General features: G+C 60.1%; 1 protein-coding gene across 3 annotated transcripts; it reads right to left on the reverse strand.

Annotated features, from left to right (window-relative positions):
- Positions 1-2,087: 2,087 nt before the first annotated feature.
- LOC102460402 (palmitoyltransferase ZDHHC3-like) lies at positions 2,088-14,835 on the reverse strand. Of its 3 annotated transcripts, XM_075908470.2 has the most exons (10): positions 14,629-14,759; positions 14,027-14,207; positions 13,092-13,180; positions 9,427-9,500; positions 7,866-7,978; positions 7,254-7,315; positions 6,355-6,475; positions 5,805-5,877; positions 5,297-5,426; positions 2,088-4,570 (listed from the first exon to the last, which is right to left on the reverse strand). In XM_075908470.2, the coding sequence occupies exons 2-10, from the start codon at positions 14,044-14,046 to the stop codon at positions 4,479-4,481; spliced, it is 774 nt and encodes a 257-aa protein (XP_075764585.2). In that variant the 5' UTR covers positions 14,047-14,207; positions 14,629-14,759; the 3' UTR covers positions 2,088-4,478. The 3 variants fall into 3 exon arrangements, with proteins under 3 accessions (XP_075764585.2, XP_075764583.1, XP_089628475.1); XM_075908468.2 differs by lacking the exon at positions 14,027-14,207 and having other exon boundaries at positions 14,629-14,835; XM_089772349.1 differs by lacking the exon at positions 14,027-14,207 and having other exon boundaries at positions 14,633-14,766.
- Between the last annotated feature and the right edge of the window lie 249 nt (positions 14,836-15,084).

A 15,084-nucleotide genomic window follows, 5' to 3' on the forward strand; every position in this document is an offset into this window, starting at 1 on the left:
GGGGCTCCGGGCCCTGCTGGGGCTGATAAACTTCCCCCTCCAGCTCTGTCCTCTCCCTGCCACCCTCCCTGAGAGCTGCACTAGGGGATCAAGCCCCTCACCCCATCACTGTTCCAGGAGCAGAGCCCAGTCCCCACCGTGCCCAGAGCTGGCTGCATGGTGCTCCCCGGCAGTGCCCGGCTGGTGCCATGGTCTATAGCTGGTGACTCCTGCTCCCACCCATCTCTGGGACCAGTGCAGCCCCCGACTGCCCCAGGACCCTCCCCCAGCTGCAGGGGCTCAGCCCGGACAGTTCTGGGCATGGGGCAGGACTGACTGTGCCAGGGTCCCTGCTTCGGGCCAGCCGTGCCACACCGCGGCCGGGGGGAGGGAGGGGTTCCAGCCGTGCTGGCAGCAGACAGGGACGGGAGCTGCAGCTGCTGCTGCTGCTGGCAGGCCGATCCAGGGAGCTGTATGGGGGTGAGGGCAAAAGTGCTGTTGGAGCTGTCCCTTCCCAGCGCTCCCTGCCCGGCGAGCTTTGGCCCCAGCCCTCAGTGAGCGTGGGAGCGGCGCCAGCCCCTGCCCTGCTCCCCAGGAGCTTGCTCCGAGCCAGCTGCCCGGCCCATGTGGCTTCCATTGCTGCTCTCCCCCCACTTTGTCCCGCCCCCAGTGGGCAGCTGCAAATTCAAACCCCCACCCTTCTCCACAGCGCAGCTATGCTGGCTTCATTGGGCACCACCCCGGGCTGAACTGCCTCCCTCGGGCGCCGGCTCCATGCTCCCCATCCTGCCCCTCAGGCAGCAGCTGCCATGAGCCATGTGGAACCGGCTCACGCTGGGCCGGCCCTGGTGGGGCTAGTGTTCCATGGGGCAGCCCGGCGCTGCCCATAGAGGGACCATGCAGCCACGCCAGGGCAGTGCGGTCAGTGAAGCCAGCACGGCACTAGGACCTGCGGGAGCTGGGCATGCAAGGGAGGGTGGCAGGGAGCCTCGCCAGAAACCGGCTCGCGTGCAGATGGCCTGGACCAGGGCTGCAGTCCAAGCAAAACCTCTGCAGCCGGGGCTGGGACGAGATCACTCCCTGGGGCTAGTTCCTGGCTCCCACCGATCTTGGGCCAAAGGGCCGCTCCATAGCAGCACTGCCCAATGACCAGCATGTGCATGCTGAGGGGGAAACTGCAGGAGAAACTCCAGGGGAGACTCAGCTCTGGAGGGGTGGGGGGCAGAGTAGGATGGGGCCCACAGGGCGGCTCTCACACTTGTGGCCAGGACAAGACCCAGCACTGGAGGGAGCTCGAGTTACAGGCACACGTGGCACCCAGTAGGGCTGACGGGAGCTGCTGGGCACACAGCGAGCCCCCACCCCCAAAATGGCACCTCTACGCTTGCCCCTTTGCCAGCACTAAAGTCAACCCAGCTCCTCTGGGCCCCATTGGATTTCAAAGCATCCCACTGCTACCACCTGCACCCGAGGCAGGGGGATACTTCACAGGCCCCATCCCAGCCTCCTGGCCTGTGGGGGTCAGCAGAGGAGGGGTCAATGCTGCATGGGGGCACCAGCCCTCTTGGGGGACATCCACAGCAGCACAGCCCCCTTCCCTGGCCCATGGAGATCCCAGCTGGGACACATTCGCCTGCTCCTAGGTGACCCCTGCTCAGCCACTCATGCTGGGCATCCCTGGGAAGGTCCCTGTACCGCTCACATGTGCAGGGCGAGGGGGACACCCCACTACCTTGGCCCCATGCGTCTCCAGCGGGACGCTGTGCCAGGCCCGAGCGGTGTTGCCGAGGCACTTGCAGCAAAACTCTGTGGCTTACAGGCTGCTGGGGCAGAACAGCAGACACACAGGGCGATGCGCTGCCACCCTCCTGCCCCGGTGAATGGCATCCCGCGCAGCCAGCGCCAGGCACGGGCTTCTTTGGGCAGGGCCTGCAGGCTCCCAGGGCTGAGCACACGAGTCATCAGCCCACCCAGCAGAGGGGATGAAGGGACCAGGTTCGGGGCCGTACAGCACCGAGCTCATGGGCAGCCCAGGGGGGCGGAGTTGAGATCAGGGCACAGAGCACCCAGCGCACAGGCAGCCGAGCCCAGTCACTACACAAGGCGGACAGAGGCACGGCCGGCACAGGCAGCCCCTGCGCAGGGTTTATTCACAATTTGCAGGAGTTGGGCCGAGGGGCTGTCGGAACCCAGCAGCGCCTGTCTCATGCACCGGGCTGCGGAAGCGAAGGGGCCGCGGGGTCAGCAAGGCTATGCCACCAACCACCCCTGGCTCCCACCTGCACCTGCGGCACACGGCTGGGCCAGGCCAATTGCACTAGTGCAGCTTGCTGCACACTATCGCCCCAGGGATACGGGCCAAGCGCACCCAGCCCCCCACTGCTAGCACTGGGCTTGGGACCTGAGAGTCACCGGCACCGCACCAGGAACTGGGCTCTGGGGGAAGCTGGGTCGCCTTGGGGCAGCAGGCAGGAGTTGGGGGCCAGAGCCCTCTCTTCCCCCACCAGGGCCTTAGCACCCTGTCCTGGCCCAGCCTGGGGACCGAGGCAGCCAAGCAGCCCCTGGAAAAGCCTCTTCCCCCACAGGGCCATGGGCAGCCACCGCTCAGGGCAGCAGCACCCCTGGGTGCCTCCTGCTGCTCACAGGAACCACCAGGAACCCGCCAAGCTGCCCAGGCTCACTGCAGTGCTTGGACTCTTGGGAGCCCCCCCAGCCACTGCCGTCCCAGGTCTGCACACCAGTGCCAGAGACCCCCAGGAACGGGCAGCCAGGCCGTGCCGGGGGCCTTGCACACACACAGACACACAGGGCAGTGTGCAGCCAGCTCCTGGGCTCAGACATCAGCCTGGGCAAACAGACCCCCAGGCACAGTCAGCTGGGGGAAGGTGACTCTGAGGCTGTGCCACACAGCTCAGCTCCTCTGGGCTGGCTCCCCACCTGATCCATGGCAGCCCTGCTCTCGCTTGCCCTAGACCCAAGGGGGTCAGGGCTGTCTTCCTGGGGGGGGTCGCAGTGCTTTGATCCGGGCCAGCCGGCATTTTCTTTTCCCAGCTCGGCAGGTGCCCGACATCCATGTGGCGGAGGCAGGGGGTGTGGCAGGGGAGCAGACCGGCGCTTTAAATTAAAGGGGCTTTTTTTTTTGCTCAACAAAAATGTTCCCGGCTCTGGGGGTTGACCACCCCATGGGAGAGGAGGGGGCCAGAGCCAGCCACTGCAGCACAAAGATCCTCTGGGGAACAGCACTGCCAGCTCCCTTGGGAGGAGCCATGTCCCCTTCACTGGCACCCCCTGGCAGTGCTGCAGCCAGAAGCAGCTCCTCAGCCTGTCCCCACCTACCTAGCATCTCCCAGAGGCCGTCAAGATGCGGACTCCTGCTCAGCCTAGGCTACTGACTCCTAGCGCCCATTTGCTCCATTTTCAAATGCCCCTCGGTGCATCCTCCAGGCTGCCCCTCCCACGGGGCAACAGAAGCGGGAGCTCCCTTTACGCATCTGTGCCACGTCCTCCTCTCCCTCCTGCAACTCTCTTTGGGGGCTGCCTGCAGAAAACACTTGCCCAGGATTACGCGGCTAGTGTGGGGAGAGCCCGGCCCTGCCTCAGCCCTTCTCACACCACCCAGCCCTTCTAGCAAGTCTCACAGCAAATCCCCATGTGCTTTCCCAAGGGGGGTGCTGACGCCTCCATTTTACAGATGGGGAAAGTGAGGCACCAGAGGGAATGTGACTTACGCCATCCAGTACTCTAGCCTCCCCCACCTGCCAGCACCATCTCCTCTCAGGATCCTTTGTACCGTAATACACCTAATAAATAGTAGCAGTGCCTGCAGGGCTGGCTTGGGCCCCTGGCAAGGGTTGCCAGCACGTACCCCACACCCCCAGGATACAGAGCGGGCCATCCCCCTGGGGACGGCGTGGGGGGCTCTGAGTTAGCAGAGGCTGCTGCCAGGGCCAAAAACTGGAGCTCCGATCTGTCTGGGCACAAGCGAGTGCTGCTGCAGACAGATACTCAGAGCAGTAGTGGTGGCGTCCCCCTCCCTGGCCAGGAGCCGAGAACAACTGGCTCCGTTCCAGGCAGCAAGGGGCTGGCAGCCGGGGGCAGGGAGTGCTGCTCCAGGAAGGCGGGCAGAGGGAGGGGGCTGGGATGCAGGTAGTGACAGGGGGTGCCAGGCTAACACTGATCCAGGAAGAGCGTCGTGCATGGGGCCCACCTTGAGCACGTGCCATGCACCAAGGCGCCGGGACGCTGGGCAGCCGGGCGCTGCAGGAGTCTGGCGCAGAGGCTGGAGAGCGCCCCTCTACCGTCCGTGATCCCCAGCTTCATGGGGGCACCATGGAAGGATTTCCAGTGCGGGGCACGACAGAGCCAGGTGCTGCAGCCGCACCCTGGCCCCAGGCTGCCAGCGGGAGCAGCTGGGCAGGCTCTGTTCTGCAAAGCCTCCTGCAGCACAAGTCTCCTCCCCCTGGGGCAGAGGGGCGAGAAGCAGCGTCCGCACAGGCGGGTCACACGTCGTAGTTGGGCAGGTAGCTGTAGGCCGGGGTCCCGCCTGATGGGGGGCTGCAGTTACAGGGGAAAAACCAGCAGATCACAAAGCCTGGAGGAGAAGAGAGAGATGGGGAGGGGAGGTCAGCATGAGCAGGGGCCTCCCAGCACAGCCTGGCTCTCCCGGGCTGCCTGGGTCCCGGCCTTGCCCATGCTGGCTCTTCGGGTTAGTTACTGTGGCGTCACCCCCAGGTACAAGTGTCCTGGGATCTAGGTTACATTCGCGCCTTGGCTCATGCCAGTCTAAATTCCCCAGGAAGGACGAGCCCTCAGAGCAGGCTCAGATACTCTTCCTCTCCCCCAGCCTAAGTTCCCTCTGGGCCCCACAGCCGCATAGCAACCTGTTTAGCACCACGCAGGGAACAGACCTGCCCCAGCTCGGGGAGAGGAGCCCCTCTCCCAACCCCCGCCCCAGAGCTTCTGTGCAGAGAGGGGCATCCCTCCCCCCAGCCTGGATGCTGCTGCAGGGAGAGAAAACTGGGAGGAGACCTCTCTCCCCACCAGAGTCCCCCGGCAGCCTGAATCCCAAATCCTTCATCCTCGGCCCCACCCCAGAGCCTGCACCCCCAGCCGGAGCACTCACCTCCCCTCCTCCCCCCAACCCTCTCCCCAGCCCTGAGCCCCCTCCCACACGCCGAACCCTTGGCCCCACTCCCGCCACCTGAATTTTGTGATGAGCACCAATGTGGAGGGAATGTGACATCCCCCAAATCCATGCCGCAAATGGATTTGGAAGGAAGGAGGGAAGGCTGCAGCCCTCCGCCTGCCTGTAACGTACCCCGTCCAAACACCTCCCGCAGCAACGCGATCTTCGGCTTCCGGGTGTGCGCCACCTCCCGGCGCGCCTCCTTCAGCAGCCGGTTCCGCAGCTGCTCAATCGGAGTCTCGTCCGTGATGATAGAGACCACCTGAGAAACAAGAGGATCGCCTGACGCGCTCCCAGGGAGAGAAGCACGTGGATTTACAGCTACACGCCTCTCCCAGCAGGGGGTGCTGTAGGGAGTGGGGCAGGACCACTGGCTGTGGGGAGAGCTCCCGGCTACTTCAGGGCTAGAGTCTCCCAGCAGGGGACACTATAGGGAGTAGGGCAGGGACACTGGCTGTGGGGGGAGCTCCCGGCTATTCCAGGGCTAGAGTCTCCCAGCAGGAAGCACTATAGGGAGTAGGGCAGGGACACTGGCTGTGGGGGGAGCTCCCGGCTATTCCAGGGTTGGAGTCTCCCAGCAGGGGGTGCTGTGGAGGACGAAGCATGAAGCAGCCTCTTACGGTGCCCTGCGCAAACCAACCTGGTCATAGAAGATGACGGTGACGAAGAGCCCAAAGAGGATGGACTCCACCAGCAGAACGATGCAGTGAGCCCTGGGGGGGAGGGAGACGTCAGATACAGATCCAGCCAGCTTAGGGATCCCAAGGACAGGCTCAGGCCTTGCTACTGTTGATTCTGGCCCAGAACCACCCACCCATGTATCATAGGCCCTCTACTGACAACCACAGGAGAGTCGACCTCCGCAGCGGGTTAGAGGCTCTAGAAGCAGGAGGTGAGAAGCCCTGTGGCTGCAGAGTCCTGGGGGGGGGGGGGGTTTGGCACGCTGCAGTTACAGTCTGAACCTCAAGGACTTGGTACCTCACCCTGCCCCTCTAACACCTCATGAGGGGACGTGGAGCCATCACTCCCGCACAGCTCTAGGGGGCAGGAGCTGAGTGTCACCCACAGGCAGCAGGGCTGAAAGGGAACCCAGACATCCTGCCTCTAGGACCTCTCCTCCCCTTGCTGAGATCTGTCTGCACCCCGCAGCCGGGGATGGGGGAACCTAGCAGTGGCCCCTACACACTTACATCTGGACATTGCTGTTAGAGACACCTCCAGCTGCACCTTCCATCGTCCCAGGGAAGCTCTTGTCCACTGGCCACAACCACGTGGTCAGCACCAGCCCCATGGCATAGAGACTAGCCAGCCCTGAGACAGAGCCACAAGTCAGCACAGACCAGAGATGAGCGCCTGGCCCCAGACCCAGAATCCCCCACTCGGGCTAAGGCTAAGCCTGGCCAGAAGGCAGCCCCCGGGGGAAGGTCAGGTGCCAGCTGCTGCAGAGCCTGGCTCTGTTTGATCTCGCCCAACCTGCCAGGGCTACCCAGGGACCAGCTGCCCGATGTCAGTGCTTCATTATGGACCACCCCACCCCCAAACTCACCCCTGGGTGGGGCACACAGGTTCCCACTTCCCAGCCCTCTCTCCCTCGGAGTCCTTTCACTGTCTGAATGTGGAGAAGAAGCAAGGCAGAATGGGGATAGAAGCTGGCTATGGGGCTGGGGGGGGGGGGCACAACTGGCTCAGAGGGGAGGGGGCAGTGGCTAGCTCTGGGGCTGGGGAACACACGTGGATCAGAGCAGGGGGGGCAGAGGTTGGCTATGGGGCTGGGGAGTACACATGGATCAGAGTGGGGGGGAGAGGCTGGCTCTGGGGCTGGGGGCACACGTGGACCACAGCAGGAGGGCAGAGGCTGGCTATGGGGTTAGGGATCATGCAGGGAGGGTTCTGGGACCAGAGATCCCTCTAGTGGGGGACAGCAGAAGGCAGGGGGCTGGTAGCAGACAGGGACCCAGGGCAGGGAAGCCCTGGGTCTTGGCTCTGTGCTGATGCTGTGAGTTGCGTGCTGCAGCGCCACCTACTGCTGTATCCCCAGGCCCACACCTGCTCTCCCCATGGCCGGCTCCCCGGCTGGGCGGCCACGTACCTGTGTAGAAGAGGAACTGGATGAAGTATTTCTGGTTTAACTCGCCAACGCAGTTGTTGATCCTACAGAGAGACAGAAAGAGCACAGGGCCTGTCAGGATGCTACCAGCAACAGCTGGCATCAGACACTAGTGTCCCCATCCCTCGCCCACCCCCACACCTCAAAGGAGAGGAGAGCAAAGCCCCTTTGGAGGCCAGCACTGGACACCTGCCAGAAAATCCTACGTCCATGCGAAGTTCAGGGACACTCAGTGAGCTGAAGCAGGCCAGGACACTGGGGTTAATGCCCTTCTCTCAAAGCTGACTTAAAGGACAGGTTACAAACCACAGTTAGGAGCGCCGCAATTTCACATGTGAGTTCTTTCAGAAGTCTTGGGCGAATGCCACCTGGTCCCGGGGACTTGTTACTGTTATGTTTATCACTTTGTTCCAAAACCTCCTCTAATGACACCTCAAACTGGGACAGTTCCTCAGATCTGTCACCTAAAAAAAATGGCTCAGTTTGGGAATCTCCCTCGCGTCCTCAGCCATGAAGACTGCTGCAGAGAACTCATTTCGTTTCTCCACAATGAGCTATGACCAGGGTCCCCAGGGCAAGCCGTAGGTGCCTCACCAGGGGCAGTGGTGATCCATGCGGCGGACGCAGCGGTGGCAGATGCGGCAGTGGTGCGCCCGTGGCGGGCGGTACGTCTCACAGCGGTTACATACCGTCCAGTCCTCATTGCTCTGGGAAGCAGGGAGGAGAACTCTTAGCTGCAGCTTTCCCCCGGATCCCAGAGCCCTGCTGGAACAGGCACTGACAGAGGTAATGCAGGGGGCTGGGAGGACAGGCGGCGAGGGGCATCAGAGCAGTCTGGAGAACCCAGCATGGGAGCAGGAGCCATGGGGCAGGCAGCGACAAGCTGGAGAGGGGAGGGAGCCAGACAGCTCCAGCACTTCCATAAGCCCTTGGATGTTGCATATAAAAGCACAAAGCCTGAGTTCCTACCCGCCCAGGGCTGTAAAGGCTGGGGAAACCCCATGGTCTTTGCTATCAGGGGGCACTTCTGGCAAGTAACAGGGGATACAGGGCGCCACGGGCCATGGAGGCTGGAGAGGAACAAGGGAGAAGCCCTGAGATGCTTAGCTCTGGGGCAGGGATTTAGGGACCAGTCCCAACTCAGCAGGGAACTGACTATCAGACCTATCACCAGCACCCCAGGAAAGCCTCCCCTCTGGGGAGTGTTGGGCCCCTGGGCCGGAAGGGCTGTGGCAGTCACTGGGAGCACTGCACGCCCACCCCAGCATTTGCCAGCCTGTGCACTCCCTGCCCTCTCCTCTGACGAGACAGAGCTCTCGTTGCCATGCAGAGTGCGACAGGGTGTGATCAGCACAGCCGCGCTGGCTCCATCCAAGACCATCGGCCAACCTGCAGCCCCCAGGCTGGCACCATGCCCGTGCAGCTAGTGCCATGCTCTCCAAAAGGCCCCACAGAGACATCCGGGAGACAAACGGCTGCTGCAGCATAGGCCCAAGCCTGGAATAATCCTCCACCCATAATTCCCTGAGCCACGCAGCCTGTCCCATAGGGCATCTCTCCCTAGGTGACCAGCAGCAGGTTATGCCCAGCTGCCATCACTTTAATCCCATCCGCAGGAGCTGCTGCCACGCTGAGCCACGCTAGGGATGTTAAATATCGGTTAACTGAGTAGTCGATGAACCTAATGAATTCTTATTGGTTACTCGAGTATTCTATAGTCCCCGGGGGTGGGACCGGCAGCCAGTGTGCTCTGGCCACACTCCCAAAGGGCCCCCTGCCACTCTGCGCTGCTGCCTCTGATTCAGAGGCAGCAGCCCCTGTCTGGGAGAGGGGTCTGAGCTCCCAGACCCAGTGCGAGCTGGAAATGAGCCAAGCTGCCTACCCGCCTGGCTCCTAATACACTTTAAATGCAGAACCGCAGCAGGGGAAGGTCCCGAACCCAGCACAAGCTAGGACTGAGCCAGGCTGCTGGCCAGCCTGCTAAAAATTTTACTGGTAAGGGGGTGGGGGAGAAATGTGTGTACTCTACAGCATTAACCACACACGTAATCCAGAGGCTCACTAAGCAGCCAGATTCACGATCCTTGGGGAGTGACTAGGCCTGTTCCCAAGAGCCCCTCCTGGGCTCGTTCACAGAGCCCCGTGCACCACTCACCCGCTCGTTCTTGTGGGGCGTGTTACTGCGCAGGTCAGAGAAGTCGATGGCGGTATCGGGCAGCGGGACCATGCCTGGGAGGGAACCAGAACACGAGACGATGAGGGGGAGAGCAGGGCAGCGAGCAGGGCACAGATGAGCCACGGTACCATACGACACCCAGCATGCGGGGCTCTAGAGTCCCCAGGTCACCCTGGAGCTCGCTCAGTGATTGCCTGTGCTGGAGGGGAAGCTGGAGAGATGGGAACAAGGAGGGGGCAGCCTTGTCACAAGCTTGAGACTTGTACGTGGGGATCTGAGAGGGAAAGCGCCCAGCAGCCGCGGCTCTTCTCTTGCTGCCAGGCGTGGCAGGTGGGATCTCTAAGACACTCTGTTTACTCTCCATTTCCAGAGCCTCTGAACAGATCAGGACACCAAGCAGCAGGTGGGTGTATTCTAGTTCCTCCACCTCAGGGATGCCTACACATCCAGCAGCAAGCCCCACATCTGACCCCTGTCAGACGCATGGCTCCAAGGTCACCTGTCACAGAGGAGGCGGAATCAAGCTCTAGACTCACGGGTCAAGGCCACACCTCCATGCTACCAGCCCGCCCCAAAGATGGAGCGCATCAGCCGTGGAAGATGCCACTGGTTGGCACTGACAAGTTCACATCATTCTGCCTGTGAGGCCTGGGGTCACTGCAAGCACAGCAAATCTCCAGCCCCCTATCGTGCCTCTGACCTCATGTGGGAAGCCACTGTAAGGAGCGGGGGGCTGTAGTCCACAGGCGCAAGCTTGGAGTCAAGGGCCCCATGACTCCCCCTTAGAAAAAGCTAAACCCAGGGCCTAGCACATGGCAGGAATACACCCAAAAGAGACAACAGAAAAGCTAAACTCTCAAATCCCCTGTACATCCAGGACCCCCCACTCCACTATAGCCAGGGACAGAACCCAGGAGTCCTGGCCCCTAGTTCCCTACTCTACTAGACATAAGAATAGTGGGTCAGACCAAAGGTTCCTCTAGCCCAGTATCCTGTCTGCCGACAGTGGCCAATGCCAGGTGCCCCAGAGGGAATGAATAGAACAGGGAATCATCAAGTGATCCCTCTCCTGTTGCTCGTTCTCAGCTTCTGGCAAACAGACTCTAGAGACACCATTCCTGCCCTCTCTGGCTAACAGCCATTGATGGAACTAATCTCCATGAATTTATCTAGTTCTTTTTTGCACTGTTAATAGACTTGGCCTTCACAACATCCTCTGGCAAAGAGTTCCACACGCTGTGCGTTGTGTGGAAAAATACTTGTTTTAAACCTGCTGCCTATTCATTTTGTTCTTGTCTTATGAGGAGTAAATAGCATTTCCTATTTTACTTTCTCCACACCAGTCATGATTTTATAGCCCTCTACTACATCCCCCTTAGTTGTCTCTTTCCAAGCTGAAAAGTCCCAGTCTTTTTACTCTCTCTCCTCATATGGAAGCCATTTCATACCCCTCATCATTTTTGTTGCCCTTTTCTGAACCTTTTCCAAAGCCAATATATCTTTTCTGAGGTGGGGTGAGCGCATATGCACACAGTATTCAAGATGGGGTCATACCGTGGATTTATACGGACTAGAGGCAATATGTTCAGGGGGAAAGATAGCTCAGTGGTTTGGACATTGGCCTGCTAAACCCAGGGTTATGAGCTCAATACAGGCAGTCCCCGGGTTACGTACAAGATAGGGACTATAGGTTTGTTCTTAAGTTGAATCTGTATGTAAGTTGGAACTTGCGTCCAGATTCAGCCGCTGCTGAAACTGATCAGTTTCAACAGTGGCTGAATCTGGACGCCAGTTCTGACTTACATACAGATTCAACTTAAGAACCCCAGGCATCCCCAAGTCAGCCGCTGCTGAAACTGATCAGCAGCTGATTCCAGGAAGCCCCGGGCAGGGGCTTCCTGTAGTCAGCCACTGGTCAGTTTCAGCAGAGGCTGAATCAGGACGCCTGGGGCAGAGCAGCTGGGGTGCTGCCGGGTTGGTCCTGTAGCGCCCAGAGCAGCGCTACGGGACCAACCAGCAGCGCCCCAGCTGCTGTACCACAGGCGCCCAGAGCAAAGCCGCGGAGCACGGGGGCAGCGGGACAGCCCAGATGCGCCGAGGCTGTCCTGCTGCCCTCGGGCTCTGTGGCTTTGCTCTGCTTTGCTCCCCGTCCCCCTGGTCTGCAGACCAGGGAGACAGGGAGCAAAGCAGAGCAAAGCGGCGGAACACGCGGGCGGTGGGCAGCCGAGACGCGTCTGGGCTGCCCGCCGCCCGCGTGTTCCGCCGCTTTGCTTTGCTCCCGGTCCCCCTGGCAGGGGGACGGGGAGCAAAGCAGAGCACAGCCGCGGAGCACGCGGGCGGCGGACAGCCCAGACGCGTCTGGGCTGCCCGCCGCCCGCGTGTTCCACCGCTTTGCTCCCTCTCCCTGGTCTGCTGGAGACCAGGGAGAGGGCCCCGTTCGTAAATGTGGATCCGACATAAGTCAGATCCGCGTAACTTGGGGACTGCCTGTACTTGAGGAAGCCATATAGGGATCTGGGGCAAATCTGTCAGGGATAGTACTTGGTCCTGCTGTGAGGGCAAGGGACTAGACTTGATGACCTCTCAAGGTCCTGTCCAGCTCTATGAGATGGTATATCTCCATATATTTTCTCTCATTAGCAATCCCTCTCTAAATGTTGCTTAGACCTTGAACCTTCTATTGCTACGTGCTGTCAGATCCTACAGGGATCTCAGAGAGGGAGTGAATCAAGCAGCCCTGTAAAATCCCCAGAGTGATTTTTGCTGTGTGCACATTATAGAATCATAGAACCATAGAGCTGAAAGAGACCTCAGAAGGTCATCAAGTCCAGCTCCCTGGTCTAGGCAGGACCAATCCCAACTAAATCAATCCAGCCAGGGCTTTGTCAAGCCGAGCCTTAAAAATCTATAGGGATGGAGACTCCACTACTTCCCTAGATAACCCATTCCAGTGCTTCACCACTCTCCTAGTAAAATAGTTTTTCCTAATATCCAACCTGGACCTCTCCCACCGCAACTTCAGATCATTGTTCCTTGTTCTGCCATCTATCACTACTGAGAACAGCCTTTCTCCATCCTCTTTGGAACCGTGCTTCAGGAAGTTGAAGGCTGCTATCAAATCCCCCCTCACTCTTCGCTTCTGCAGACTAAACTGACCCAACTCCCTCAGCCTCTCCTCGTAGGTCATATGCTCCAGCCCTCTAATAATTTTCGTTGCCTTCCACATTACACCATCCCTCTATCCACCACTGACACAGGCATGTAGGTGGAGGGCAGGAGCATCCTGTCACTCATCACGCATCTCTGCACCTGCTAAGCCAGCTCAGCCCAGCTATACTCAAAGAACACATGTGGGTCTTGTGAGAGAAGACAGAGATACCCTGCAGGAAAGACAGGACCTCACATCAAGAACACACTGCTCTTCTGTAACGTATTTCAGCCAGAGAGCCCAAAGCCCTTTACCAATGGGGAAAGGATAATTTTTATTCCCACCATCTTGAAGGAGATGCAGCCTGGGGCAGGGACCATGCAGCAAATCAGCATCAGGAACAGGAAGGGAACTCAGTTCTCACTTCCCCAGCTCTGTATCTAAGCCACTAGGCCACTCAGCTTGGGCAGAGGAAGAGCCAAGGGTAAGTGCTTACCTGGATCAGCAAAGACAGCTCGTGTGTGACAGGCCATCAGCAGAACAACAATGAGGTTAAACATCACGGCATGGAAGGGACACCAGAGGCTGGTACAAAGGGAACAAGTGTCAGACACCTAGCCCAGGCACAGGCTCCCTGGGGGCTGCAAAACTATTTTAGTCTCCATTACAAACAGAGGCTTCTGTGGTCACACAACACCAGTGTCTGAGGCATTTATCCTGGCTGTCATGGCAGTAAGTTAAAATTGCTAAATATACATGGAAACAAATACAGATTATCCAGAAAGCCCTCCCAAACCTGCACACGACAGCAGGCCAGAAGAGCCACGTGCAGCAAGGTGCTTGGGAAACAGCAGTGAAGGAGATGGAGTCATGAGAAGAGTATACAGCCATGGGAAGGGTACACCCCATTCAGGAGTGGTGGACTGGCAGAGACAGAGGAAATGAAAGTGCAGATTTATCAGCTTGTACAATCAGCAGGGGATGGGCCAGACACAAGCAAAGCTTCTCCCCAGACCAATAAGGACTGGAGACCGCCAGCAGAAATGGGTCAGTCCCTAGCTAGGGATTTCTTCCAGCTGGCTCACACTGGATACCTTGACAGCAGCCCGGGATCACATTACTTGTGCACTGAGCCCACTCCTAGAACTGTAATCGGAACCACACACCCCAGGCCAAGTTACCAGGCAGGGGGAACTGCCACTAGAAGAGAAACCATGTTCTGAGCAGTGAGTGATTCCTCCCTTGTTATCTGGTGAATTCTTCATTGCCCATCTAGCCCACATGGCCCACAGTCTCATCCCAAGACCTTCTCCCACATGCATTAGAGGTCCAAGCCTTGCAGCTGAGAATTCACCAGCAGTGAAAAGTGCTTCTGTGAAAGGTCTAAACCCTGCTCAGCCTGACGGCAGCTCCCTGGGAGGCCAACAACACCTGAGATGCAGCCAAATCATGACTGCTGAAGATCCTGCACCCTGACATGGTTCAGAAGTGACAGCCGCATGTTAACAGTCCAGTCTGGGATCTGGGGCCAACTACAGTGACAGGTCTTGAAACAGTGGAAGGGAGCTGGCAGCCCTAAGCAGGGGCTCCCAGCCTGTAGTGGTCCTGGTCCCTGCAGGGGCAATGGAGGGAGAGGATCAGGGTTAGGATCAGGGAGCAGCACTAGCCAAACTACAGAATGATGCTGACTTGGGGAAGGGGGCTGGCACTCAGTGGAGCTGGGTTCAAATCGCCGGCCCTGCCAGATGTATCTCATGACCTGGGGGGAGTCGCTTCCGTCTCTCTGGGCCTCAGTCCCCATCTGTGACCCAGGGACGTGCCGCGTCCATTAAAGACTCACTTGCAGGGCTGGGACTGGCAGCGCCCCTGCCCCAGTGCAGCCAGGTGGTGTCCCAGGGACCCCGCACCCCACAGCAGGGACTGACCCGCCCCAGGGCTATAGGAAGGGGGTACGGCCCCGCCCCCTGCCCCGCCCCCAACACTTGCCCCGCCCCCACTCGGGTCCAGGCCCCGCCCCCGCCGGGCCCCGCTACCTGCCCCGGAAGCCAGGCTGCAGCAGGATGTGGGTGAGGATGACGTAGTCGGCGTAGCCCACGCTCAGGTAGGTGAGCAGCAGGCAGAGCGCCCCGCACGGGTCCCTCTTGCAGCGGCCCGGCCCCGCCGCCCCCATGGCCGCCACCGCCCGCCGGGGCCCGCGCGCAGCGGCAGGGCAGCAGGAGCTGCGGCTCCGCCGGCTGCGGCTGGGGGCGGGGCATCTCCAGACACCGCCCCCTTCCTCTCGCCCAATCGAGACCGGCTCTTTCGGTGACGTCATGGGGGGCGGGGGCAGGGACGCGGAAAAGGAGGTGCTGCCTGTGTACCGTTTCCATGGCGACGGGGAAACTGGCGCCCCGCCCGAGGGATGACGAGCTTTGCTGGGAGGGGGGAGAGGCAGGGAGCACGCGGGTCCGAGGTCGGGGGGGCCAGAACGGGAGGGGGCCGGAAGCTGA

The sequence above is a fragment of the Pelodiscus sinensis genome, chromosome 22 (assembly GCF_052426305.1).
Source record: "Pelodiscus sinensis isolate ZL-2025 chromosome 22, ASM5242630v1, whole genome shotgun sequence".
In the NCBI taxonomy this organism is placed as follows: Eukaryota; Metazoa; Chordata; order Testudines; family Trionychidae; genus Pelodiscus; species Pelodiscus sinensis.

What these genes read in the sequence shown, in the direction of transcription:
- LOC102460402 (XM_075908468.2), bottom strand. Translation starts at nt 14,765, where the DNA reads ATGGGGGCGGCGGGGCCGGGCCGCTGCAAGAGGGACCCGTGCGGGGCG. An exon ending in CGCCCCACAAGAACGAGCGG is followed by an intron (nt 7,979 to 9,426) that starts GTGAGTGGTGCA and finishes CCTGCTTCCCAG; the next exon opens with AGCAATGAGGACTGGACGGT. An exon ending in GCGGGAGGTGTTTGGACGGG is followed by an intron (nt 4,571 to 5,296) that starts GTACGTTACAGG and finishes CTTCTCCTCCAG; the next exon opens with GCTTTGTGATCTGCTGGTTT.